Source organism: Ceratotherium simum, chromosome 9 (assembly GCF_057802395.1).
Source record: "Ceratotherium simum simum isolate JZ-2026a chromosome 9, ASM5780239v1, whole genome shotgun sequence".
NCBI lineage: Eukaryota > Metazoa > Chordata > Mammalia > Perissodactyla > Rhinocerotidae > Ceratotherium > Ceratotherium simum.
The window spans coordinates 24,114,184-24,142,150 of NC_141908.1; the positions used below are offsets into that span (position 1 = coordinate 24,114,184).

The 27,967-nt window shown below is 34.6% G+C and overlaps 1 protein-coding gene across 5 annotated transcripts in view; it reads right to left on the minus strand.

The window, feature by feature from the left end:
- The window catches only part of LRP1B (LDL receptor related protein 1B), a 1,862,264-nt gene that overhangs the window by 729,153 nt on the left and 1,105,144 nt on the right, over positions 1-27,967 (minus strand). For all 5 annotated transcript variants that reach the window (XM_087435122.1, XM_087435120.1, XM_087435121.1 and 2 more), the window contains exons 17-19: positions 18,287-18,427; positions 13,834-13,959; positions 6,646-6,762 (exon numbers count right to left, since the gene is read on the minus strand). In XM_087435122.1, coding sequence (XP_087291248.1) covers positions 6,646-6,762; positions 13,834-13,959; positions 18,287-18,427 — 384 coding nt within the window. The remainder of the gene's footprint in view (positions 1-6,645; positions 6,763-13,833; positions 13,960-18,286; positions 18,428-27,967) is intronic.

Below are 27,967 nucleotides of genomic sequence, written 5' to 3' on the forward strand. Positions count from 1 at the left end.
AGTACTGTTAACTATATTCACATTGTTGTGCAATAGATCTCTAGAACTTGTTCATCTGACACTCTATACCAATTGAACATCAATTCCCCATTTTAGCCCATTAATTTTACTAAGGTTACTGAAAATCCAAGTATATGCACAGTAGGGTAATTGGTAGGGCAAGAGCCTACAAATGGTCATATAAGGAAATTTGAAGGAAGTGGTGTGTTTAACCTGTAAAAGAGAAGGGTTAGTAGACATGATGGTGTCTTTGGTTATCTAAAGAGTGATCATGTGGACAAGGTTCAAACTGTGTAGCTTCAGAGGACAGAATAAGTATCAGTGACTAGAATCTTTAGGAAGGCAGAAGTTGACTCCACAAAGGAAGAATATTCTGACAATTCATTACTGTTCAACACTAGAATTAACTACCCTGTGGGCCAGTCCTTTGTTTCTGAAAAGACTCAGAAAAGGACTGGGTAGCATCCCTGAGACCACTTTTAGAAGAATTCTTATATTGGACAAGGTTTGAATTAAATAACTTCTATAGGCAACTACCAAAGTCTGTGATTCTCCGTAATAGACAACTAGGAGTAAATGGGCCTGAGATCCAATGCTTGCCACATCTACTAACTCATTCTGCAACTTTGGACACAACTTTCAGTGCTTCAGTTTCCTTATTTATAATGTAATGGGTTAAAATGGATGGTTTTTCTTATTCTTTCTAAATTTCCATGCATTGAATAAGTGTATGTGCTTGTGTGCATTGGTAGGCATGTACCTCCCTGCTTTAACAGGAAATAGGAAGGGAGAAAAGCAGAGGGAGGAGAGAGGGAGAAAATGATTGAGTGAGTTAAGTAAACAAATACATGTAACAGTGAAATTCTTCTTTTCGTCATGGCAGTGGCCCACTTAGATCCAATACTAAGAACAAGGAGATGCTAAATGCCCCCACATTCTATAGAGAGAACCCAGTATTTGGAGCCATTCTTTATAACAGAAGAGTATTCTACAAGTCAACCTTGTGCGGAAACCAGTGTATTCAAGGGAAAGAGAGACACCACGAGAATCATTCATGAAATTTTGTTGGTGCATGAGAAAAGATAACTGATTGGATGTTGCTCAGCAGGTAGAGTGACCATTTTACCCTGTATCTAGAGAAGAAGAAAGAACTAGAGAGAAGTGTCAGGTCCAAGAGATAGGTCATCAGAAGAGCAGCCTGGTCACATTTGGGAGAGCAAAAAAAAAAGTGGACCCAGCAAAAGATAACAAAACTTTTTTTTTTGTTCATATCAGTAGTGCAACCAAGATGGCAGCCTACCAAGCAAAGGTGATTCTAGCAACTTATGGCTATGAGATATACCACCTGTGGTGGGAATGCTGAGGGATGAGGATAAAAGAGATCTAGGTCTTGATGTGAGGGAACTCTGAAGACGGGAGAAGAAAAAAACAGAAGAAAGAGAAAGTTCAGGGAACTCTGAAGAGTAGTGAGACCTCGGCCTCTCTGAAGATCTCACCTAAGAGCCTCTCAAGAGAGCTGCATTTCTCATGTGTTAGAGGGTTGTGATATTCAGAGAAGCAGAGAGAAGGTTACCACTAGACCTACTTAAAAAGATGTTACCTATTTTCTCCATCTGTCCCCTCTGCCTGAAGAACTAAGGCTAGAAGAGAGAGGAGAAGTAGAGAGTGAAAAAGCAGAACACATTCCACTCTCATCCAAGTTCCTAGAACCTCAAGTCTAGACAGCAATGGGGGAGGAGAAAGCTTTGACTAAGACATAATACTCGAGTTTCAAAATGGGTAAATCAAGTCATAGAAACTAAAAGTTACCAGAGTCATTGTGTCTGCCAACATGTTATTAAGGAATGACAAAGCAGCTGAAAGGAGTGCTTGGCAATAATCATATTTTGTCAATACTCCACTAGGTTAATGATCCTCATTAAACTTATTACACACATATGCAGTTTTTTCTTACAAAATTAAAAAACAAGGGGCTGGCCCTGTGGCACAAGCGGTTAATTGCATGCGCTCCGCTTTGGTGGCCCGGGGTTCGCAGGTTCGGATCCCGGGCACACACCGATATCGGCACCGCTTACTAAGCCATGCTGTGGCGGCGTCTCCTATAAAGTAGAGGAAGATGGGCATGGATGTTAGCTCAGGGCCACTCTTCCTCAAGAGAAAAGCGGAGGATTGACATCGGATGTTAGCTCAGGGCTAGTCCTCCTCACACACACACACACACACAAAATTAAAAAAAAATAATATTATACTTAATGAGGAACTTTGTTTTTTCTAATAATCTAGTTGAAAATATCTTTGATACAACACACACTGATTTAACTGGGAAATGATTTCTTTTTGACAGCTCTCTCTCTTCTGTGTCTGATACCTGCCAATTCTCTTTCTAATATTCTTTGCTCCTTCACTATGCGGAGTAAAATTATAAGTACACTTACAAGTAAGATTAGAAGTACATGAGACAGAATTCTACTATCTTCATAGATTTAAAAGATCAACATCCATAAAATGGAGTAATATTAACTTTGTAAATTTTAGTGCATTTTTATTTATACCCCATTGAATTCTCTCAATCTTTCAACAAACTTCATGTATTTTCTGAAGTTAAACCCTTTGAATAAACCAGAAGTTACCCATACACATTAAGGCATATTTATTAAAAAATAATAAATAATAAACATAAGCTATGTTGAGATACTTGGAAGAGAGAACCACCGAAAGATTGTTCAACTGAGTTTAAAATAAACAACCATACTGTTTTTGGTCTTAAATTGTCCAAGGGGCAAAATGCAAGTTTGAAATACTCTTATATTTAATCATGAAATACTCATATTTAATGCTGTGATTTGGAGATGGGAAGAAAATTTGGATAATTGCTTCCATCCTAAATTAGTTTTGCATACACAAACATAATTATGTCATTAATTACATGTAAGATAAAATCAAATATGAATGATGTTCCCTTAAATCAGTGGTTCCTAAAGTGTGGTCCCTGGACTAGTAGCACGAGGATCAGCACTGACTTGGGAATTTGTTAGAAATGTAAATTCTTGGGTCCCACCAAAGACCTACCAAATCAGAGATTCTGGGAACGGGGCCCAGCATTCTGTTTTTAACAAGCCGTCCAGGAGTTACTGATGCATGCTCAAGTTTGAGAACCACTGCCTTAAGTTAACAGTTCTCAGTCTTGAGTGCACATTCATACCGCTTGGAAAGCGTTAAAAACACTGCTTCTTGGGTCCCACCCCCAGAGATTCTTCTTTAGTCTGGGCTGAGGCGTGGACAGGTGATTTTAAAGCTCCTCAGGGGATTCTTTTATTGACAGCTAAAGTTGAAAACCAATGCTAAGTCATATCCTTGCCATGAGATTGACCATTTAGTTCCTTGACACACAGTTCACTTCTAACACAGGCTTCACAATTTTAACATATCCTCTCTTATTTGCAGCATCAATTTACAAAGTCTCCTTTCTACAAATGAAGACTACTAAGAAAGTTAAAAGATTGTTTAAAGACTAAGGGGGAATCCTCAAGGGTCTTCCTAATCATGTAAGTGTTTGCCCACATACAAGCTCAACCTAAAATGAGCAATTAACTTGTAAAGGCAAATGTAAGTAAAATGAATTAGGTTTGTAAATAGGTGCTGGTGAATTCTACTGAAAATTTGACCCTCAGTTGCAGTACCTCCACCTCCTAATTACCACCAGAAGCATTTCTAATCATAGGTTTTCTCATGTTTTTAAATCTAAATTCTAATATCATTTGCAGTGTAAAACAGTAGTTATTAAACATAACAGGTTGTCTATGGAGCTGAAGTGTAAAAAAAATGTGATTGCAAAGTCTACTAGTAGGATTAAACTTATGGGAACTGGGCCAATTCCAATGGGAAAAATGAAATATGATCTGTCCAAATTTTATAATGATGCTTAATAAAACTGGGAATTAGTTGAACTCATATTCATTTCTAGATTATTACCAAGTAGAGTGATTGCTTTTTTTGAAAAAATGCAGTGAATTAAACAATTTATAATATTTTTTGTCATTTTGTATTCAGTCAGAGATAATTTCTGTTATGAGAGAAATCTATGAAATTCTCTCCTAGAACTTTAAAAGTGATATTGTAGCTACCAGAGCCTCACTATCAGCTTCTATATTGACATAAATTTTCATTTACAATGACAATCTGAAAGATAAATGTATGAGAGAAGAAATGTTTTGAAAGAAACGTGTTTCTTATGTTGTAAAAGGGAAACAGTACTGAGACTAACCCATGTAGTTACTGACACTCTATAAAATTTGGCTATATTTCAGCACCAAACTATCTGACAACTAAATTTTACAATGTGTTCATATCCAGTGGTGTACCAGAAGCATCTCACACCAGCTTGCAAGAGCCAATTTTTAAATCTTGAAGGAGTCAGTTTTTCTATGAGTCAGTTGTTAAACACACAGCCATTATGAAAAAAAAAATTATATAAATTTATGATTAAATAAATAATGTTGAAAACAGGGTAATAAATACTCAAGGTTCATAATTTCCTAATTATTTTTCTTTTGAAGTTATTTACATCTACTGTATCCATATTGTGAAAATACTGTATATTGGTATACACATCTTTTCCCAGCTCCACATTCTGAGAGTCATGTTGGCAACTTCATATTGGCCATGGTAGGAGTATTTACACCACAAAAATAGGCAAACACTAGATCAGGGCTCCTCCCCACCAGGAGATGTTAAACGATTTACCAACATGCCAATGAATAAAACTCCTTATAGATGTATGTGCATTTAAATAAGATATTCATGGATATGTCTAAGGGCGTTATCTGCCCCGTAGTTGTGTCCTATCCATGGCTCCCAAACAGGGTCAACCTGAAATGGCTGAGTTTTAGTTTCAAGCATACCTGGATTCATAGCCTGTTCCTGCTCTTTATTAGCCTTGGGATCTCCAGCAAGTTGTTAAATGTCTCTAAGGTTTGATTTCCTTTTCTGCAAAATGTGGACAGTAATATGTTTCTCATAGATTTGTTGTGAAGATTCAATATGAAAATATGTGTCTGGGCCCCCTCCAATCCCTCTTTTCCTCACCTCATGAAAGGGATGTAAGTTTGATGGTATGATTATTTCAACTATTATTGAAATTTTAGGGTTTTTTTCCTCCTTTGATTCAAATAAATTATCATTAAAATAAAGAAAAAGGTCTTATTTTAGACCTGTTACGAAAAACAAGACAAATCAAAGACCTAATTGAAGTTCTCTAAGGAGCTCATTATTTATTTTCCTACTCCATATTGTTTTCATGGCATTTCTTATCTGAACCGGGACTCTGATTCCAGGACTTCTCTGTATTTAATGTTTTCAGGTTGCTTGTTACCTTTCTGCTACACTCTGGATGCAGATGCTGAGAACAGGATAGAATCAAGTTTTCCTAAAAAATAGAGCCACCTAGAAGCAGACCCAGCCATCTTTGGACCATACGATTAGTCTGGACATTGGAAAGGTGAGAGGATACACTGTTCAACTCCCTTTATTGGCCAGGCTTTGGAAATCCTGCATGTAAAATGTACAATTAATTGTTATTGTGTGATTCTCTATTGCTTTCTTCTTCAACACTGCTATTGTCTTCTCTAAAATGTCAAATAGTACTACTATCTTTATTCAGAGGTTATATAAACTCAAATGTCTACAGGGACTTAGAAAATTTTTAAAAGAAATATTTAGGTAAACAGAGAATGCATCGTCTAAATAAAGACACCTAACTTGAGGGGTAAAAAATAAAACATTTTCCAACTGTTAGAATTATTATAACATGGAGTTAAATTATTAATAATATATACTCAATTGCATAATATTTTTAATAAATGTGCTTAGCATGTCTAATATATATTTCCTCATAGTAATTTTAAAAACCCATAAGCCATGCCTGAAATAAAGCACACATCTTAGAAAATCTGGTTTATTCCCATACTGTGTTTTACTATACGTTACTGAGACAAATGTAACAAAATATATTGATATATAGGTACAAATGAGAGTAATTAAATTTGCAACTTTAAGTAACAATAAATTTTATTGTTTTCAAAAGTAGGAGGATCAGTGGAAAGTAATTAGGAACGTTGCCATTAACACAAATTCTTAAACTAATAAAACGTTTGTCCTTCAGAGTCATATATCTATAGAAATGAAACATGAGATCTCCCACCTATGTAATCTCAGCCTGTATTCTTTACTGCTCCAAGAATATAACATACGCATGCCAACAAGAAACATGTCCTCCTCATTTACTCCAAATGTCACTCAATGAGTTATTCTGCTTGAAAAATTTAATCATTAGAGACATAAGATTAATAATGAACATTGGAGAATGTCCTGTTAGCCTTATAATAACCACTTTCTAATAAAATCTGCAATGTTGGGACCCATTTATTTTAACTGAGGATATGGTTACTGCCTCATGATTGCGACGTATTCTGAAGTTATCATGAAAGCACATACTCAGGCCCAAAGGCTATAATAAAAAGTAGCAGATCTTCTGCCTTGTCAACTTGTATTTATAAAGAAATAAATAGCCTTTTAAGAGAGATTATAGTGATAGAATCTTCTATCTGACACAGTCGCTACTAACAGCAGTTTTCACTCACAACTTACCACAAGATGGCATTTCATCTGTCTGGTCTCCACAGTCGTCTTCTCTGTCACACAGCCATGCTCTGGGAATGCAGCGCCCGTTTCCACAAGAAAACTGGTCCACTTGGCATGTTCTGGCTATGATGATCAATTAAAGTACAAAGAATAAACTTAGAGGCCTTTTGAACAATATTAAGGATAAAATAAGTCACGCAATATCTCTTTTACACATAAGATACTATATTGCTCTATTAGGTAAAATATTTTGAAAGGAAAATTTTATTTAATTTTTAACAATACCAGCTTGCTTTTCTTATCTAAATTTCACATGCTTTGCCCTTCAATTAAAGTGGCTGCTAACTGACAAGATATTCAGTAATCCTCACACACTTCCATAAATGAAGCTATGAATTCATTATTTAAAAATTTTTGCCTGGCACATGCTTATGAATATATGGTTGAATTAAATTTCATCCAACTTTTAGTTACCAAAATAGAATTTTGCACAGCATTTCCCAATAAGCCAAGAAAACTTTTATCGTACGTAGGAGGAAGGATTTGCAGGCTATCTCAGAGTATCTAGTTTCTAATCATGGGGTCAGAATTGTCCTTTTCTTCTAATATTTTCAATGCATTTATTTTTCGATCTCTTAAGGATCCAATGTATAGAGCAAGAATGCAGAAAGTATTTTCTAAAACATACATTTAGCCTTAAGACAGATTTTTTAACTCACTTTTCAGCACAGTTATATAAAAATGTACAACTTTTTAATCGAAGTATATTAATGAACTTTGCCTTGGGCTCTCTTAAGGGTTTCAATGAACACACACATAGAACATTGCTTTCCAAAGGCAGTCGTTTAAAATTATTCAGTAAAGAGGTTATTTCCACAAGGAGTTTAATTGCCTGTTTCTATTACATTCAGGTCAATTTTTGAAATCATGAAAGCCTGGATAGCTTCTCTAACTCTTCTCCCAGGCCTTAGGTTGTTATCTACTTAGTTATTTTTAAATGTTTGATTTTCTTTTGACTTTTCTTTTGTCCCTCTGAGCTATGAATCCATCTTCATGAGTATCAGTATCCTATCCATCCTTTCTTGTTATTGCACCAGAGAAGGGAGTGGGAGATGTTGGGAAGGCGATACTCAAACTTATTAATATTTGGGTTAGATCAGGATTGGACAGATGAGGAACAATTAGGGTCTGGGTTTCCATGGCTATGATAAGAGAACATTGCTTAGTTTATAGATTTCCTCTTGTTCCCTGGCCTTGAGAATCATAAGGATGTATTTCTGATTCATCAAAACACCCTGTGAACTAGGGTACTAGTGATTTGTATAAAATAGAGAGTGGTTCAAAGCCAAGTCATCCAAGCACACTAAAATGAATTTCCATAAATCAGGTTTCATTTAAAATAATTTCTTAAAATTTACATAATAGCTATCTTAAGCTAAGAGTACTTGTAATGTAAAGATGCATATCCATTATTAGTGAATACTTAAAGATTACTTCAGAAAAAGAAACGAAAAAATTACTGGCTTGCTTTGATATGTTGGATTGGATATATAATTTCTATTCCAAGTGTCTATAATTAGAAATACCAGGAAAATTATTACACCATGTATTTTGCTTTGCTTATATGGATAAGGGACCTGAATCTAAAATATTTTATGTAATATTAGATTTTTCCATTTTTACAAACTTATCATTTGTTTTACATTAACGAATTTTAAGTATCCTAACAAACATATATGCTTCTGAAGTTTTCAATGTTGAAATTTCAAGTAGGATTAAATATTTCTATGTTGTCTCATTTGGCTAATTCTACAGATTTTATGTTAAATTATTCTAATCTTTAGACTAAATCAACAAAGTTTCTAGGTAATTTTAATATAACTATGTTTATTTGGGAAAAAATATGTATATATTTCTATTAGTCTAGAGAAGGATGAAGATGTTGGCATTAGTTTACTCAGTGGTAAAGGGAGGACATAGAGGTGTGAGGAAGATTAATACTTTTTTTTCTTACATGTCTCTGTATTGTTTCGCTGGTTGCAGTAAATTAAATACTTTTCACCTTTTGACAAGTTTTAATAAAAATTTAATGAGAGTTTTCTTTTCAATTCTTCCTCCCTCCCTTCCTTCCCTTCCTTCCTTTCTTCCCCTCTCTCTCCCTCCTTCTTTTCTTTTTCTTCTATGCACTTTGCTTTCTTTCCTACATCTCTCCTTTCCTCCTCATTCCTTACCTATTCCATTCCTTCAGTCTTTCTTGTTTTCTTGCTTTAAAGAAAAAGATATCACATGTCTTCATCTCCATTAAATTCTAATTGACCCATAGTAAGAATATACTAAATTTTCCAATACAATATTCTTTTATTTGATGTTCTTAGGCCACAGTACTCTCTCCTAGTCATTCAGGTTTAATTCTAGCAAAGTTTTCTCAGATGGTTTTCTCTCATTAGGAAAGCCTTCGTGATTAGACAGGAGAATGAGAAAGAACTCCTAAAAGCCTGTCTCACATTGTGATGGTGTGAGAATTTGTGTGTCACTTCATTAACTCTGAAGCTTGAAAACGGTTATGACCTATTACTCCAAAGAGTACTTACTAGTATATTATTGAGGCATAGTATGCTCTGAAAATATAAGAAATCATTTTCTTTTCTAATCATATAAATGATCTGCTTAAGCTACCAGGCAAATTTAAGTGATTTCAGATGAGAAAGATGCTTCATTCCATAAATCTACAAGTACTGTCTGTCTATGTGATATAATCGGATTGATTAAACTATCACTTTCTAATCACTGAATTGGTATCCAGAAGACATAACCTTTACTTTATCAATTCTTGTTTCCACCAGCTCTAAGTCAGTTTGGAGATGAAATTAGCAGAGCGGCCCCAGAAGACTAATTTTGTAGCAAATGCTCCTCTAATGAAGAGGAAATTTACACCTCCTCAGTGGAATTGTTTATCTAGCAGTGAATCAAAAATTCACTGTCATAATGTGAATTTTTTCTACCAATCACTAACTATGCATCTCCTGCAGCCATGTAGCAGCGAGAAATCCCACAAAGCACAGGAACAATAAGGAGGAGGAGGAGAACAGAGTGTAACACATTATTTCTAAACTTTACCTTTTCTATATTTTAATCAAAGCACTCTAGTTAAAGCCTATGTCATATCAAAATGTACTCTGTATCTTGTTTAAAAAAAGTCTGACTTTTTAATATATCAGGTTTTCTTAATGCAACTATATCTGTGTAGTTTGAATTTAGTCAAAATTTGTGGAAGATGTGAGAACAACAAATGTTATATAATCTAATCAGAGTTCTGTGCTGTGGGAAAATGCTGGTCTGAAATTGCTTAGGCTTGAATCCAAGAATCGTCGTGGTTACTACGAGGAAAAAATAATTTTAAATCTAACTACTTCTCATCTTTGGCCTCTGGATCTCCCTCATAAGTAGATAAAAATATTTTTTGTGTTGAGCGAGAACAACTATCACGCCCCTGACTGTCAGCCCTTTCCTGCCCCCTGTGTGCAGCGGTTTCCTCTTCCAGGCACTCTCCAACCCTCAATCCTCTTTTCACTTCATTTTACCCTCTACAATCTATGCCAATCAATCATTCATTTCTTTTTCTAATAAAATATTTCTATTACCTAGAAAAGCATTGGGAATAATAGCAACACCTGTTTACCATCATATAGCTGTATCAAATCAATATTTTTTCTGTATTTGCTACAGATCTTTTTGCTTTATTTAAGAATAAAAGGTATTATAGGTACATTTGAAGTCCCCTATGTAATTTTCATATCACACTTTCCTCTTTTTCTTTCTAGAGGTAATGACTATCCTTAATTTGTTTTCTTTCTTTCATTTACAGACATACTTTTAATCCTATTCTTACACACTTACAAATCAATAAGCATATATAGAATTGTTTTGTATTTTTATACTTCATATAAATGGTACTAAATTGTTTATATTCTGAAACTCATTTTTTTGTTTAACATTGTTTTGAAATTCATTCCTGTTGATATCTGAGTTCTAGTTTATTCATTTTAAACATGGATAGTATTCCATTATGTGACTATAACACAATATGTCTATCCATTCTCCCATTAATGGGCATTTGAGTTGTTTCTAAATTTTCACTATTACCAGCATTAGGGCAATGAAATTCTTATTCATGTCTCCTTGTGCATAGGTATTAGAGTCTAAAAGTAAAAATGGAATTACAGAGCAGAAGACATGCACATCTTTACATGTATTGGATTTGGCCAAACTGCTTTCCAATGTAGAAATCAATTTACACACCCACCAAGAGTATATGACAGTTTCTTTTTTCCCACGATCTTGCCAATGCTTGATTTTATCATATTATTTATTTTTCCTAATTAAATGGCTTGAACTGTTATTTAGGCATTTTTCTTATGCTTCTTTTTAAGGCTTAGCTTGGACATCACCCCTTTCAGGAAGTCTTCTAAGATAGCCAAAAACTAAATTAGTTGCTCTTCCTATGTCCTCCCAGTAGTTCAACTTGGCACTTTGAATACTGCATTAGAATGGCCTGTTTACATGACTTTCTCTCAGTCTTCACTCTTAGCTTCTTAAGAAAAGGTATTGTGCTGGGCTGGCCCCATGGCTTAGCCATTAAGTGCATGCATTCTGCTGCTGGCGGCCTGGGTTCGGATCCCGGGCGCGCACCGACGCACCGCTTCTCCGGCCATGCTGAGGCCGCGTCCCACATACAGCAACTAGAGGGATGTGCAGCTGTGACATGCAACTATCTACTGGGGCTTTGGGGGAAAAAAATAAATAAATAAAATTAAAAGAAAAGGTATTGTGTACTTTTCCTCATCCTATCTCTAGTGCCATGATAAATATTGATTGAATTAGTTGATTCATGAAGGAGAAATCCCAAAGGAACAAAATAGGAAATTGTTTTCTTGTAGAAAAGGATTTTCTTTTAGATATAAAGTAGTCACAATGCTAAAGGCTACTGGACAGTTGATCAATTACAAAATAATCCCCCTACAGGAAAGCTTTTATCTAGGATACATGTCTAGGTATATGCCTATGTCCAGAAATGTATATAAATGACCCAGCCAAGGAAATTATCTGAGGAATTTACCATATTTTTCCAGGATAATGAGCTATGTGATTTATTTATTTATTTTGGTAAAACAAGATGGAAACATAATGTAGCACAACAACATACTTAGTTTTCAAAACTAAGAGGTATATTTATTTTTCTCTTTGTTTTTTTTTATTCAGTTTCTTAAGGTGTACTGTGACCGTAATAGCTATCATAAATATACTGACAAGAAGACTTAGTACTGAGTGGCAGACTTCAGCTGGCATCACTTTAAGTGGCACTTGAGGTATAAGCAAGATGTGTTCTATTTCGTAGGGGACTACAGGCCTGGAGTGTCTTAGAAATCTTACTAATTAGGATTGATTGTTTTCTTTGCTCTTATACATAGCATTTCCACTTTTACTACTATAAGTAGCTAGTCTGTCCAAAATCCTCCTTTAAAAATCATATAGAAACAAGCAGATTTTAAAAATCTAATAGAAAAGAAGACATGGTGTGATTAATTGAGTCAGCAATGCCTTTTATTTTAAGGTGAAAGCAGATCTATCTGTTTAGGATGTAATGAAGCATAGTCTCTGACTTGAACTTTAACATTAAAAGAATAATAATTGCACCAGCTTAGAAAGACGCTTCATTGTAAATTATAGTCATATCGTAAGAGCAACCTGGGCAAAGTTAAACTGACCATACATAAAATTCTAGCTGATCCTCAGGATAATATAGTTTGCTAAAAAGAGCAATGGCCTTGGAGACAGAACTCACGGACTGAGTTTCCCCTAAAGTCTTACCAGTGATGCGAGTTAAGGCAAGTCTCTTCTCCCCTGCTTCATCTGTGAAATGAATGAACTTGAAGGCAGGGGCATAGTACCAAATGATCTTAAGATGTCCCTTAGAATGTCTTTTGTAAAACAGCCTTACAAGACATACAAAATATCTTGAAGATAATCAGTTACTCTAAAATATAGGACCAAGCTTTTAATCAAGGGACAAGAGAATAACTAGCTCATGGAGACTCAGCAAATATGTCACTATGGAAAACACCAAATATAAGATGGGGGTTAGGATTATGGATTGGTAACCGCTTTGTTCTTGTCATTGTTGTTTAGAACGTGGCAAAAAGCTCTTCGGAAACAATTTCTAGTTAATTCATGTATGAGGGGCAGAGAGGTACAAGTTTCCAAGAGAAAACCAGTAGCAAAACCAAGAATACAAACCAGGCTTCTTGACCTCTGAGTCTTTTCTTTAGATGCTGCCTCTATAGTTTTCACTAATAGCTTATAATAATTTTTATTTAGTAAGGCTTATTTTGACAAAGAGAGAAAGTGAGATGGTCGATACATTTTGATGTTGCTGCACATAATGATTAAAAAAATCTATTTTTACTGATCATATCAATATGTCATCAAATACACTACTTTTTCTTCATCATTTAAAAACAAGCACTAGGCTGCTGCTAGTTACTATCATTTTTCAATACTTACCTGACTAATAATGACCTTTCTGGCACTCTGTTGTAATCTGTACCACAAGCTTTATATTCCCATTCAATGAGAATCTGGCTAGGGATTCAAAGATTTATTACAATGGGATAAATAATACAGAAATATAAATAGGCTTAGTGGTCTTGGGACTTCATGGAGAAAAAAAAAAAAAAAACATACCCCACATAAATAATGTGCCAGAAACAGGAAACTATTCACAGAGGTATTCTACAGCAGACTAAATAAAATATATAAATTATTTTTTCAAGGTAAAAAAAAAATAGCCATTCTTGTGAGATGGCTTACATCACAGCATGCTGACAAATCTCAACCTCCACTGCCAAGTTAGATTTAGCAGGAACAAGTCTTGTCCAAGTAGGGTATCGACAGTCAACCCATATGGATAGATAAAGTGCCAAATTACTTTGGAAAGCAGAGTCATGCCCAAAGATTAAGTAAAGATAATTTGTATTCTAGCTTTTCAGGCATCAAACTCTGAATTCATTTACTACTGCAACAATCAGATCATCAGCACTAGGAAAGTTCAGTTTAGTTCAAAGCATTGACCTGCATTTTTATGGAGACTAACTTTGGAAGAGATTTATGTATATATATATCCAAGCAAACTTTTACCTGCACAAGTTTGATTGGATTCATCTTCATTGCTCCCACAATCATTAGCTCCATCACAAAGCCATCTCTTGGGGATACAGCGATTATTCTTGCATTTAAACTGATCATCAGGACAGCTATGATTGACTGGGATGGGGGGGATGGATGGAGAGGAGAAGTAAGTTTAGTGATTTAAAGTTGAATAAAATTATGATTATTTTAAGTTATCGCTATGGAAAAGTTACAGTAATAATAATATAGTAACAAGAAATGCCATAACTTCTGTCATTCATTGTCTCATATTTTATATAAAATATTAATATTCTAGGATCTGTTAAAATTTAACATTTTCATAGAGGACATCAAGTAATTAAATCTCATATAAAAAGATATATATTCATTTTTCATGTCTTCATTAAAACCAACTATATCACTAAGTTTGTTTTCCCATCCCTTATCACAATAGGTGACTCAATTTCAGAATTTTTACCGAAAACTTTTAAAATTAACCTCAAATTTTAATTTGAAACATGATAAGTATGTAACAAATAATTTAATCACATATCAAAATTACATGTTTTTTTTTAAACCACACATCCACTCAAGTATTTCTTGAAATATTAAATAAGCCTAAGTTTGCTATGTTTTGTACAATGTTTCTTGGGACTGGAAAGAAAATACAGAAAAGAAAAATGCATCACTTGTGGCTTGGAGTTGATGCTAAATTGAGATCCTGCATAATTTTAATAACAAAAGTGATCATCATGAGTTTTCTCCTCTAGTACAAACAAATAAAAATGCAACCACAAAATACACTGAGGACAAGACCAATCCTAAGGATTAAACCTCCAATATCTAAGCACAACAGGAGATCATCTTAAAGTTAACCTCCTGTGATTATTTTTCCTGCATTCTGGAGGCTAAATTCCTAACTGAATTGGCATGCTCTTCAGTATTTGTTTCACAACTTCAATATTCTTTTTGAAGTAATTTTCCTTGTGCTCAGTAGTTGCACTTCTGTATGATAAAAATAAATTTTGGTATTAGTTTTACTTAGAATTGAAAAAAATCCATTTTATCAAGCTGTTGCATAGCAAATGTATGCCTTTCCAGTCAGTTTCTGAAAAACGCTATTTCTTTAAAGTAGCTTTGGTGATAAAGTGGGTTTATTACTTTTTAAAAGTTTTTATTTATGTGTAGTAAAAAAACAATCAGAAAAGGTTTTTTTTCCTGGCATTTGAGCATGATTAAAATTTTCTTCTCACTTTAGGGACTTTAGCAAGAATAGCTGCTCATGAGAATAAAAGTCATCCAATATGTTAGAGGGTCAAAATTTTAAAGTACTAAGATTATGCATAAGCACTTCAGTGAAGCTTGATCAAGGACCTTTGCAATTTTTATCAATGACGTAAATCGGAGTTGAAAAAGGAGCAAATACAACTCATAGTCTTGCAATATGAGGTTGAGAGGTTCAAGGATAGAAAGTAGAATGACCACAAAATTCAACGTCGAAGTCTATAAGTACTTAAAATCTAAAATAATTCTCTGGAATGAATTATGTAGAGCTAGAATATTAACCATGGGACCCCAGCAATAGAATGCTGCTCAGAATCAGTGTAATATTCAGAAAAGACACCGTACTGCTGGAAGGTGGCCAGAGACATTTAGTTTTCCCTTGCCCCATTTACTTAGTCATTATTCATCCACGTGCTAGGTGCTATGCTAGACTCTGAGACTACAAAGGACCTACAACATAATACGTCTCCTCATGAAGATATTCATCTATTAGATGTACCAGATAAGTAAGCATATAATAGCAACATGGTTTGACAATGACTATAAGAAAAGAATATACAGGAGATGTTTTATTCCAACTGGCCTGTATTGAGAAGGAGATTTTTGGTGTTCAGAAAGACTTCCCTGTGGAGGTAATGGTAAACCATGGTGAATTTCATAGACTTGGAACAGACAGTGCAGTGTCACAGAGGAGAGAAACAGAAGGACGTTTTTTAGAGATCTACTTATAGTTCAACTTGATAAAGACAAAGAAGATAAGTGGATGCATGATAGACATTTAAAGCTAAAAATGCAAATACAAGACATAACATGAAGTACCTTATATATGAGTCAGGAGATTTTAGAATTTAACTTGTTGGTTATGCAGTTATTGAAATAATAAGATTAGATTTCCTATCAATACCACTCTGGAAGCAGTGTGGAAAGTGGACTTTAGTTAAGGGAGGAATAGTGGCAGGAATAACAGCAGGGCACTTACCGAGTTCATCTAGGCTAGGAGGCTAATTTAGCCAGTGAAGATTGAGAGCAGGTAGAGATGAAAACTTAAGGTAAAAGAGATAGGATTTAGTGATGTAATTGAGTATGGACTATAAGGGAAATAGAAGACTCCAAGAAAAGCCCATGATGTTGTCGGTTTGGGTGATAGGATGGAAAGTAATTACAATAATCAAGAAAAACATACTGACTAGGAATTTTAACACTGCAATTAATAGTAGAAATGTAATGCCCCCTATACTCATAGAGGAAATGAATTTCTTTGTGAGTTGGTAAAAAGAACAATCACACAAATAGAAGTATGGACCTAAAGGACTAATGCACGAATATAGTGATGAAATATTTGTGCTCTGCACAGGCACTCTGTGACTCCCCAGGAAGCTGATATGTAGGCAGCATTCACTAAAACCACAAATAAACTTTGTGAGTCACAAAGAATGAGGCAATTAATTTAACCAATAAATAACACATTATTTGTATAAAAAAGTAGGAAAAAACACCCTTTACTCTTAGACGAAATACTCCTCTCACTCCAAAACTTTTGGCTAATTGCATCAATTTAGTATTTAATATTTTATTTGGGGATTCATACTTTACAGGATACATATTAATGGGGTTGAAAATAAGAAGTACATAATGTTGAAGTCAGAGTCTACATTAGGAAATTCAGAGAAAGTAGTGCTCTATTTATATGTTAATTATAATTTATGTATTATATATTTATATGCAATTTGAAAATATTTTTTTAAAGTCCATATTTCTGGCATTTTGTTCCAAAGTACAGAGAGTTGCGTGATACAGATGCCTAAAGCCAGCCCTGGTGGTCTATTGGTTAAGATTCAGCACCTCGACCCAAGTTTGTTTCCTGGTCAGGGAACCACACCACCTGTCTGTCAGTTGTCATACTGTGGTGGCTGTGTGTTGCTGTGATGCTGAAAGCTATGCCACTGGTATTTCAAATACCAGCAGGGTCACCCATGGTGGACAGGTTTCAGCAGAGCTTCCAGACCAAGACAGACTAGGAAGAAAGACCTGGCCACCCACTTCTCAAAAAACTGGCCATGAAAACCGTATGAATAGCAGTGGTGCATTGTCTGATATAGTGCCGGAAGGTGAGAGGATGGCCCAAAAAGATGGGGCAAGGTTCCCCTCTGCTGCACACAGGGTCACTAGGAGTTGGAACTGACTCAACAGCACTAGTAACTATAGCTGCCCAGATCAATTTTGTATAGTCTTAACAAAGGATCTTTAAAACTTTATTTTTATATTCTTAATTTTAAAAAAAGAAAGGAAAATGGAGGACTGTCAATTAACTCTCAGTTAGTCCAGCCATTTTAACCTGGAAAATGCGAATAATTGAAAGAAAAATAATTTTCTTTTTAAAATAATGTATCTAGGTCAAATCAAAAGACCGAAAATACATACGTCCAACACATACCTCTCTTCATATAAAAATACTTTATATCTCTCAAAACCATTCAGGTAGTGACTCTAATCAAATATATTCTCAAAACATTATTTAATGTGCTTCTCAAAGTGTTTTCCTTCCACATATGGGGACAGTTCCTTCTCCCTACCAGAAACATGAAACTATTCCTATTGCAGCAAACGATAAACAGCTAAACAGAAGCCAAAGGGGAGAAAACCAAACCTTTAATTTCTATCTGAGTGCCCCATATGTGTTTCCTTCCATGTACTGAGACAGGGAAGTTAGGTAATAACATGTTCCAAACCCATGTCTGTTTCCTTGGATCTTCTTCAAGGCTCTGTTGCCAAGGAGCAATGGAGTGGATCGTGACCTTCTGTACCAGTAATTCTGTCTTGAGGGGGTTTAAATTGATTTTCCACATCTTTAAATTCAGAGATCCAAAGGAGTCTCCTACAGCAAGCTTCTGACAATGACCTGGTGGCGCTGACAGCACAAAATAGGAAAGGAGAGGACTTCTGGAGCAACCAAAATGATACTATTAAAGATGAGGAATGATGTGAAAAATAGTGCTTTAAAACTACACAAAGGAGGCAATCTAAAGTCTAATCTCTATACAAAAAGATGACTGAGGAAAAAAAAAACCAACTGAGTCCAATTTGCATCAAAGATATTTTTAGATTTTCACAAACTGCTTTGCTAGTTCACACACTCAAAGACTCAGGAAGATTTAATATGACTTGAAGAAGAACATACAGCAGTTTACTGATTCTTCATCACTTCCGTCTAGACAGTCATCATCACCATCACATTTCCACCGCTCTTGGATACAGTGTCTGTTTTTGCAGCGAAATTCTCCAGCTTTACATATGTGAGGTAATACTTCTCCAGGATTAACTAGGGTTAAAAAAAAAAATCCAAGATATTGGAACAACACCAGCTATATTCAGTTCATTAAAGTGTAAATTTTGTTATAATAACAAAATATTGATTTTACAGAAAATAGGAAATCATCTTAACATTGCAGTGACAACCATCTCTGGAAATAAGAAAATTTAAGTTTTTCTGACAATAATTCTTCAACTAAGGATTTTAAAGATTTATTTTAAACAACTGTCACCAAAATAATAAGCAATAACAACAATAATTATATAATACCACATTATATTTATGTTGGGCTTTTGTTTTCCTTTTTAAAGGGCTTTCATTCATAATCTCAATTGATCATGACAATAACTTATGAGGTAGGCATGGCAAAGAATTTCACCAACTCCATCTTATAGGTAAGTACACCAAAAATTAATCCAAGTGAAAGGACAAAGCAATAGCACACAGCAATGATGGCTATATTTACTTTGCTGGTCTGCAAGTGGGAGAAAAACTCAGGTTTGGTTCAGTATTAAAGGAAATATTAAGTTAAAATGATCTCATTATATATCCAGATTCTTTGCAGGGTTTTTCTCCGTAGATTCCATGTTCTCTAATCAAATGTTAGGAATTCAGTTAATTGGGATTTATCCACAAATTGAAAGTTACTATTCTTCTGTTCTCTTTGGAAGAGATAACTGTTCTCTTGTGGATTTACAGAGTCTAGAAAGAGAAGGGAATATGTGGCAATGGTTAAAGTAAATGATTTGTGTTTCATGGACCGAAAAAAGCATTGAATTATCTAAAGCTGGTTTATTGCTAGGAGAAACAAAAGCCAATCTTTCCATCTCAGTTCTAATGGCTTTAAACTTTATTTTGGATAACCGGTTTGGACTGATGAACAGTCACAAAACCTATATACACTCCAGTAATAAGGGATATTGAGAAAACATATGTGGCATTTCCAGAACACGTTGTGTTAGTGCTCCCTTAATCCTTGTGTTCTCCCTGCCGCAAAGAATGGACGAGGGAATGGGATTCTTGAACCATAACTGCAGAGAATCTGCTTCAGAGAGTTAGGCACTTGGGTTTGTGGGACCAGAAAAGAAAAGCTGCCCAATAAATCCAGACTCTTATTTAAGGCCTTAAGGGTGAAAAATAATCAGTACGATGAATGAAACATTCAATTAGAACAAAGGTAATCTTGTGTTTCTTCTGCCCTTTCTCAGACAATCAGACACAGTTCGCAGGGACTGACAATTATTTTTCCTCCCTGTTTAATCTTTTTTGATACCAAAATGCTGAAGCAGCAATTTCTCTAATGATCTCATCTCCATAAGGTCACTTGAAAGTAACAAACCTTATAAATTTATAAATCCCATATAGGAAATGACAAGAACAAAAAACAAAAAAGAGAGACCAGTGGGTCTCCCATTCAACCCCAGGATGCCTTTTTATAGCAGGACCTGGGAGTGAGGCTGGGAATCAAAACAAGTGGAAGTGCATTCAGGGCCATGTCTGACCATCTCTAGGATCAAGCTTTTCTCTCAAAAATCTCTAGAATTGATCACGGATAACATGCAAATTTTCCTTATTTTGAGTTTCAAGTCTTCTCAATTAGACCCTAAGATCTCTAGGGTGGTTACTTTCTTCTTTTGAATCCTCATAAGCCCAACTTAGAAATGGGCACTTAATGATAGTAGTTTGATTAATTTCTACTCTATAATTATTAAGTGTAATAGTCAACAGTCTGAGTTTTTTAAAAAATTCCAGTCAGACAAGAAATCTGATTTGAGATGTAATCAGCTTCCTTTCCCACTGAAGTTCAGCTTCAAGATTTTCTGTAGTCTCTCTATAGTTGACTTCAAAGAAATAGTAAGTCAATTCTGTTATTTCATAGCTGAGAACTGAAAAACCCAAGACATCCTCAGTTCTCTTTTGATAACAATCCCATCAATTTAAAAAGCTTGGCTTTCACATGGTCATTTGATCAAATAATCCAAGCCACACTTTTAAGGAACAATCAAGAATATCCATATACAAAAATGAAATTATAGTTGCTTCTGAATCATTACATCTATATTAAAGAAGAGCAAGATGTTTAGAGAAAGACAAATCACCTGAGAAAATTATTTTTAGACTAAATATTCTTTAACATAATCAATTTAGAGGTAAGGTTTTTAAGTCTACTTTGAGCTCAAAACTCATTTACTTTGAGTTAAATGTTTTTCAAATGATATTTAGATCATTATGGAATGAATGCAAATAGGCAGAATTTCCAAACTTGTTTTAAACATGATTTTAAATATATGTGGATAGTTGGATAGTAGGTTATTTTTAAATGATGTTTGCTAATACAAAGGTGGCAGCTTTCAAAAACAAATGATGACAAGGCATAAAGTTTAATTTTCATTTTTTATAACAGGTTGTGAATAATTGCTTGAAAACGGGTAGAACTAATCTCCTGAAATAATCTCATCTTTTTGTGTTTACTGCTTCTGATATTGATCTTTATCAATGTCACTAATATGTATCAATATCACTTGCAACAGCAGTTAGGCATTGCTTATTTATGCAGTAACAGAGATAATAAAACATATGCAAATATCTTTGACTTTTTAAAGTTTGTCTACAATTCTTCTAAGCCCTATAATTTGTTGTATGAAAGGCATTTCTCCATGGCATTTCTACTGTCTTGTGTTAGATTTTATTCTAGACTTTTTTTCAAGGATGTTTATATAGCTAACAGACTTGGAAGATAGAGATAGTGCCTCATTCCAGAGTAGAGAGCAGGTTTTTGTTTTTAACCAGGATAGTAAAGATAATGTCTCCCTTCAGGGCAAAGGAGACCCTTAAGCTCAGGGTTCTTCCGTTGTGACACAAACCTGTGTGTACAGCATCCACCTGGGCCTGCCTGTGTATTGCCCCACATGACTTAGAGGTGGGATCGGGCAAGGAGAACCAACGTGAACATGAAACATATGCTACCCTGCTGTGCCATGAGTAATAAAACCCTTTGTGTTGAATCCAAGAACTGCATGTCTTCTGTTAGAATCTATGAAACTCTGGTAGGCTAACATGTTAGCTTGTAACTAGGGTAAAAGTCTCAGACCCTTCATAATTCTTGACATAATAGTAAAAGATTTTTTTTAAGATACTGGGTTCTGACTTCCAAAGTCTCCCAGGGCATATGGCATCATTAGTTTATTCCACCCCTAACTCAAGTTTCCCAGATGTAATCAGTAGTTATGTCACAGAGAAACCACGTTATCAATGATGCCTATCAGGTTTGTTCAGGATTCATAATGATAGAAAATGGGTTATTTTTGAATTAACAATGTCAATTATCAAGAAAACATTTAACGTGCTAGGTGACAATCTGGATAACACAGCATTTAATTCAACATTTAATGTGATAGATGATAATCTGGATAAGATGGCAGTTTAGACATTCAAAAAGCATGTTTTCTTCCCCAGCATTGACCTAACTCTGTGGAATTAGGTAGCAATGTCATCTATCACAGCACCTCAGCTGATGGCCAGGCAGTCTACCAACTTTTGTGAGAATCAACGAGACAGAGATGAGGAATCAAGTATATTTGGCATCACATAAGACAATCAACAGCATCTGTAAAAAATTAGATTAGTACTCTGTATACCTTGCACAAAACTTTATTAAGGAGTTATTCTATAATTAACATTTATACATATAATCTTTCCACTTAAGATTCTTGAATGTAGGAAGGACAATGTCACAGACCAGAACAATGCCTAGAAAAGAATCAGGCATAGAGTTGATGTTCAAAAATATTTGTTCCTGACTTACTGGAATTAGCAGAGATTGATATTTCTACATAACAGCAATTATTGTGGTAAGAGATTCTATTGCTGGGGACTGTATAAATACTTCAGGAAAACAATATCACTTCAACTGGCTCAGCAGCTAATGCTCTTCTCCCATCACCCAAGAACATGGATGCAGTTAGTTTAATTTAAGGAAAAAAAGATGGATATGTAGGTAGAAAGAAGGAGAGAGTGATAAATTTCCCCTTACAACCAAAAAAGTGAACATATAGGAAAAGCTCCATGTATGTCATTTTTTTCCAGTGCTTAATGTGACTGAACCTCCATAGCACTTGGGTGTTTGGGCACAGCCATAAATTGCCTTTGGTATTTAACAAGTGCTAGATTTGCAAGCTTTGCTTCAGAGTTGTGCTTTGTACTGTGAATTTGAAAACTGATGCCAAACCTATAATTCTACTGCCAGGGTCACTTCTAGTAAAAATATTTATGAAATGATCTCACCAATAAGAAAACCGACAAATGAATAAATAATCTTTTAATTTAACCAGGATTAAAAATAAAATGACACGAATTATGACATGCCTGGCAAGGAACTGCCAGTTCTCATACATTCTCATGATACCTGCTGTTAGAGCATTCAAATTAGAAGGCCTCTGCATGACTCTTCAATGGGAAAGGGAAATATGCATCCTAGAATTAATCATTTTCTTTTGTAAAAACTGGTAGAGGAATTGTTGGCGTTAATGTCCAGATCACAATGAAGTAAAGGAAGAAATTCTACTAATAAATTGTTTTATTTTAGTTTTGAATCATCTCAGATACGGATCTCAGCTCAGTGATTGGATTTACATATGTTCCTGACCTTGGTTTAATAAGCCGTGGTGCCCATGAAGAAGTGCCCGCTGATGTTTCTAACCCTGCTTCTCTTCTTCCCAACCCCAGTGTGGTAATCTATTCTAAACTAATTCTTGTCTTCTCTCTCAATTGATGTTTTGCTGTTGATCATATCAAAATTATGGTAACTTCGTCATAAAATCATTAGTCCCAATACAAAAAATAAAACTTTCCTGTTGTCCCTAAATGTCTCACACTAGGACATGTTTATTTGTTTAACAAATTGCTTGTTTTTGCATTTTAGGAGTACAGAATTTCTAACTATCCCTTTATTTGAGCTGGGAGAGAGAAGAACCTAAAAGGAAACCTTAAGTTGTAGTTTGTTGGATGCCTTTATATAAGCTTGCCTATACAGGAAGGCAGTGTGAAAAATGTTGTCATGGGTTTTGAATTTTCTTCTCTAGATCATAGCAGGATGACCTTTCATTAGATAGAGTGGTCTTCTGAGCAGCCAACCTAAGTGGTACATAATCTTTTGTGAGTTCCTATGCACAGAAGCCCATAAATATTCATCTGGATGGGGCTTCTAAACTTTTTACTGCCTTAAACTTTTTACTACACATTAGATTGCATATATCCTAGAACATAAGGCTTGTCACAGCTGAACAGATAAATGGCTCCGCCATAGTACAGCACTGTTTTTGACAGAGGAATATATTTGGTGTTCTGGAAGGTGAAGAAGGTCACAGAGTACCACTGACATATAATTTTGCAGTGCTACCCTTGGATGACCAATATTTTTGCAATGGTTAAGATGTTCTCTTGTGAGTAAGGCATATTGGAGAGTTCTGTTTTTTTTTTCAGGCCACTAAAGAAGCATATAAAGAATTACTGTCTCATTTCTTTAGAGAAAATTACCCTGCTATTTTAATAAGATAAAGACTATAATTTTTTAGGAGCTTAACTTACTTTCTTGGGATTATCCATGTCATCATTTATTAATTTTGTGTATTGTGATTTTCCCCACAAAAGTATCAAGATAAATTAAAAACTCACTTGATAATTGATCAACTGGCTTTACATATGCTTCTCCAGAGCAGTAAATTGTACGTTACTATGCTACACCACGCCTCATTTCTCATTGTGAGAGGATTTGACCATGACACACAAGATTCACAAGGACAAAGAGTCCAGCCTACTCTCATTCTTGATTCCTTCCAGGCACGGCATTAGAATTCATCCTTAATCAATCATGTAGCATGCCAATATTTTTCTGCTGGGTGAATGCCTCTTCTGGCATAGCCTTATGCTGCAAGTTCATTGAGAAACAACCATTGGTGTTTAATTCTTGCCTGACCATCTGCCAGTTGGTTTTTGTTTATTTGATGTCAATTCAACGAAGATGACTGAAACTAGGATGATCATATCTCAAGGGTTGTAACATGTATATTTGTTCTGCTTATTAACTCAGATTACAGAGTTAATCCAGTTGAGACCAGTTCACAAGACTATAATCTAGCCTGAACTAAATGAGAAGCCCAGAGGAATCAGCATTAGTGAGAGGTTAGTGACACACCAATATTTGTTTTGTGCTATACTCTGCAACGATGAACTCTATTTGTAGTCCTTTTGCATTTTAATTTCCTTATCTGCAAACTAAGGGTAACATATCCTTAGAAAACTTTTATCATTAAATGAATAGGAACTGGAATAATTTATATAAACACACTTTGAGTTCTTTGTAAGAAATGAGTTAATAATCGTTTTTCTTGATTTTTCCCATTATATTTGAAGGGAACCTAGGCAAGTTGCCTGTCATATTAAAAGATACAGAATATTTAACAGCCAAATGCAACAACAGTTTCTCAAATAAGAACTCACCTGTTTTGTTGATTTAACATTCTTTACTATAAAAAGTATAGATAAAATAATCTTCCTTCTTATCCCCTTTTATTACATTGGGATTATCTCATCAACGAATTATAGGTATTAGAAAGACACCAATAATCTCAGAAAAATTTTCTCTACCTTTCACCAGATGTATATCACATGTATACAGTTACAATAATAAATCTCCTAACATCATCTACATGACCAACATTGTGTATAGTATTTCCTTACAAGCCAAAAGTCACCTAATTTTTATTTACATAGAGATATCCAGTGATCAATATCTTTTACATATCAATATTGATATAGGTATAAATATGCCAAATCATGATGAATTCATAAGTTTTTAATGGGGCATTAGAATAAAGGGAATAGGAAATATAATTTGGAAGCCAATGATTCATATAATTATGATTCACACAATTAAAATTAATTAATTAGAAAATTTCAAGCTTAAAAATAGCTATCTAGATATTAGTACCCGATGTATACACTCTCCCACCAATTTCTCACTATGAAAACAAAGATGAAGAATGAAAACTCAAAAAATCCCTGATAATTCAGCCTCTGTTCATTCTATTGATACTATCTTAAGGGAATTTTGACTTTCTTGCAACATGCATAAGACTAGATTTAAATATTCAATCAGAAACCTCTTTAAGTTATACCACTAGAAATTGAATAAGCATGTCGATCTTTAAATAGGAAGAGAAACCCCTTGCTCCTGCAGTACGACTGTAGGGTCTGTGCTTACCAAAAAAGGAGATCCTTGCAGTGCTACCTCCTATCCTTGAGAGGAAGTCTAGGGGTAGAGCAAAGGCAGGATGACACCTGGTGGAGGCCCTTAAAGGTTACTATTTGTGTATATCTGCGTGTGCGTGTACATGTGCGTGTACATGTACGTGTGCGTGTGTGTATGCATTTTATCTGTTCAAAATGTCAGAGTCTTTCAGCTGGGATAGCAAAAGATCTCATTTTATACCAGGAGAATAATTTTAGATGAAACCATGGGAGAGACTAAAAATTAAACTAGGAAATGTGCACATAAACCATAGCTTTTCTCTCAATAACTAAAATAAGTTTTAGCCTAGCAGGCAATTGGATAGACTTTATGTCGTTCAAAGCAATGCTTAATTCCTATCTATTGACAAACTATGGGTCTTGGTAGATCTTTTCTCATCTGATGATACATAAACAACAACAAAACAGGAATTACAAATACGACAGAACAAACTAATAGAAACCCCTGATGACTCAAAGAAAATATGCCTCAGATTTTCTATAGGAATTATCTTACAGACAGTTTTAAAAATCCTACTAATAATGGAAATAAACCTTGCCCAGAGAAGTAAAATTTATATTTGTACTCTGAATTCTATTATCCCAGAATAGAATTAAAGAGTACTTATAGGGCCGGCCCCGTGGCTTGGTGGTTAAGTGAGCGCGCTCCACTGCTGGCGACCCGGGTTCGGATCCCGGGCCCGCACCGACGCGCTGCTTCTCTGGCCATGCTGAGGCCGCGTCCCACATACAGCAACTAGAAGGATGTGCAGCTATGACACACAACTATCTACTGGGGCTTTGGGGGGAAAAAATAAATAAATAAAATCTTTAAAAAAAAAAAAAAGAGTACTTATAGAATTTTGAATAAAAATTTTTAGCCAAGAATTAATATCCAGAAGAATTGCTACCCAAATATAAAGGCAAAGGAGACATATTTACAATACACAAGAGCTCCACAGTACACATTCTTTGTACTCTTCTTGAAAAAGTCACTTCAAGATACACTGTACCTATCCTACACATCAGTGAAAATTAATTAAAAAAAAAACAATGGGGAACTAAAAGTTTGAGTGCTAAGCAATACAACTAGTGAAACACTGATCCAGGTCTAAGAGAAAATATTGTAAAATTGATCAACTAACTATAAATGTCAAAACATTTTTATAAAGAGACTTTTTGTTTGATGACACAAAATAATATTCTTTGTCAGAAATTCTAAATTATAATAAAGACTGAAATTGAGGAAGATGAAGACCATAGTATAAAGGAAGCTGAAGTCCTCATCTCAAATATTGAAACTCAAAATAATAGTAATGGAATTTAAAACTAGTGGTATTATTCCAAATGCTTAAAGAAGATGTAAAGAATATGTACCAAATTGACCATGGAATATATGATAAAATACAGAAAGAATCGTAAACAGTAAAGGACACAAATAGCCTATAATAATGCATCAGAAATAATACCAAACATCAAGTATGAAAAGAAGATAAATGGTTTAAAAAGAAGCCATTAAAAACCATGTTTACAGAGAATACTTAGTTACAGGATAACATGCTTATGTTCATATTAAGTAAAAATGAAGGACAAAATAAATTATACTATAGTATGACGCCAAATTTGAAAAGTACAACATAATTAAGACTTCAGTCTCCAAAATGAAATAATTTGGGGCCTAAATTTCAAATATTCCACTTACTAATTACATGAACTTTGAAAAGTTATTAACCCTGGAGTCTAAATTCTAAATCATAAAATGAGATAGTAATAGTACCTTACTTATGTTATTATTGTAAGGACTAATGAGAATCATGAAAAATTATTACAAAATGCCACATCCAGTATAAGAATTCAATAAATGTACCTATGATTATTATTAGTAGTAGTGGAAAAAATAATAACTTCCAGGGATATATAATTACAAGGAGTCACATCAAAATGTCTTAGTATTTTACTGCTGAATAGTGGTATTATAAGTAGATTTTTCACTTTCAATTTTTTTTATACTTCTCAAATGTTACCACTTATTAAGCCAGTTTTTAAAAATCTCTTTTCCATATCTTTTCTTCTTCAGAAGAAATAAGACATTACATATAAATTGAAGTTTCTTTATTACACTTATTTTTCCTTTTGCCTCCCTAGAGAAAATCCTTATAACTGATGGAGGAAAAAATACATAAAATATTTATTTAACAATTTGTGATGGTTAACTTTATGTGTCAACTTGACTAAGCCATGGAGTATCCAGATATTTGGTCA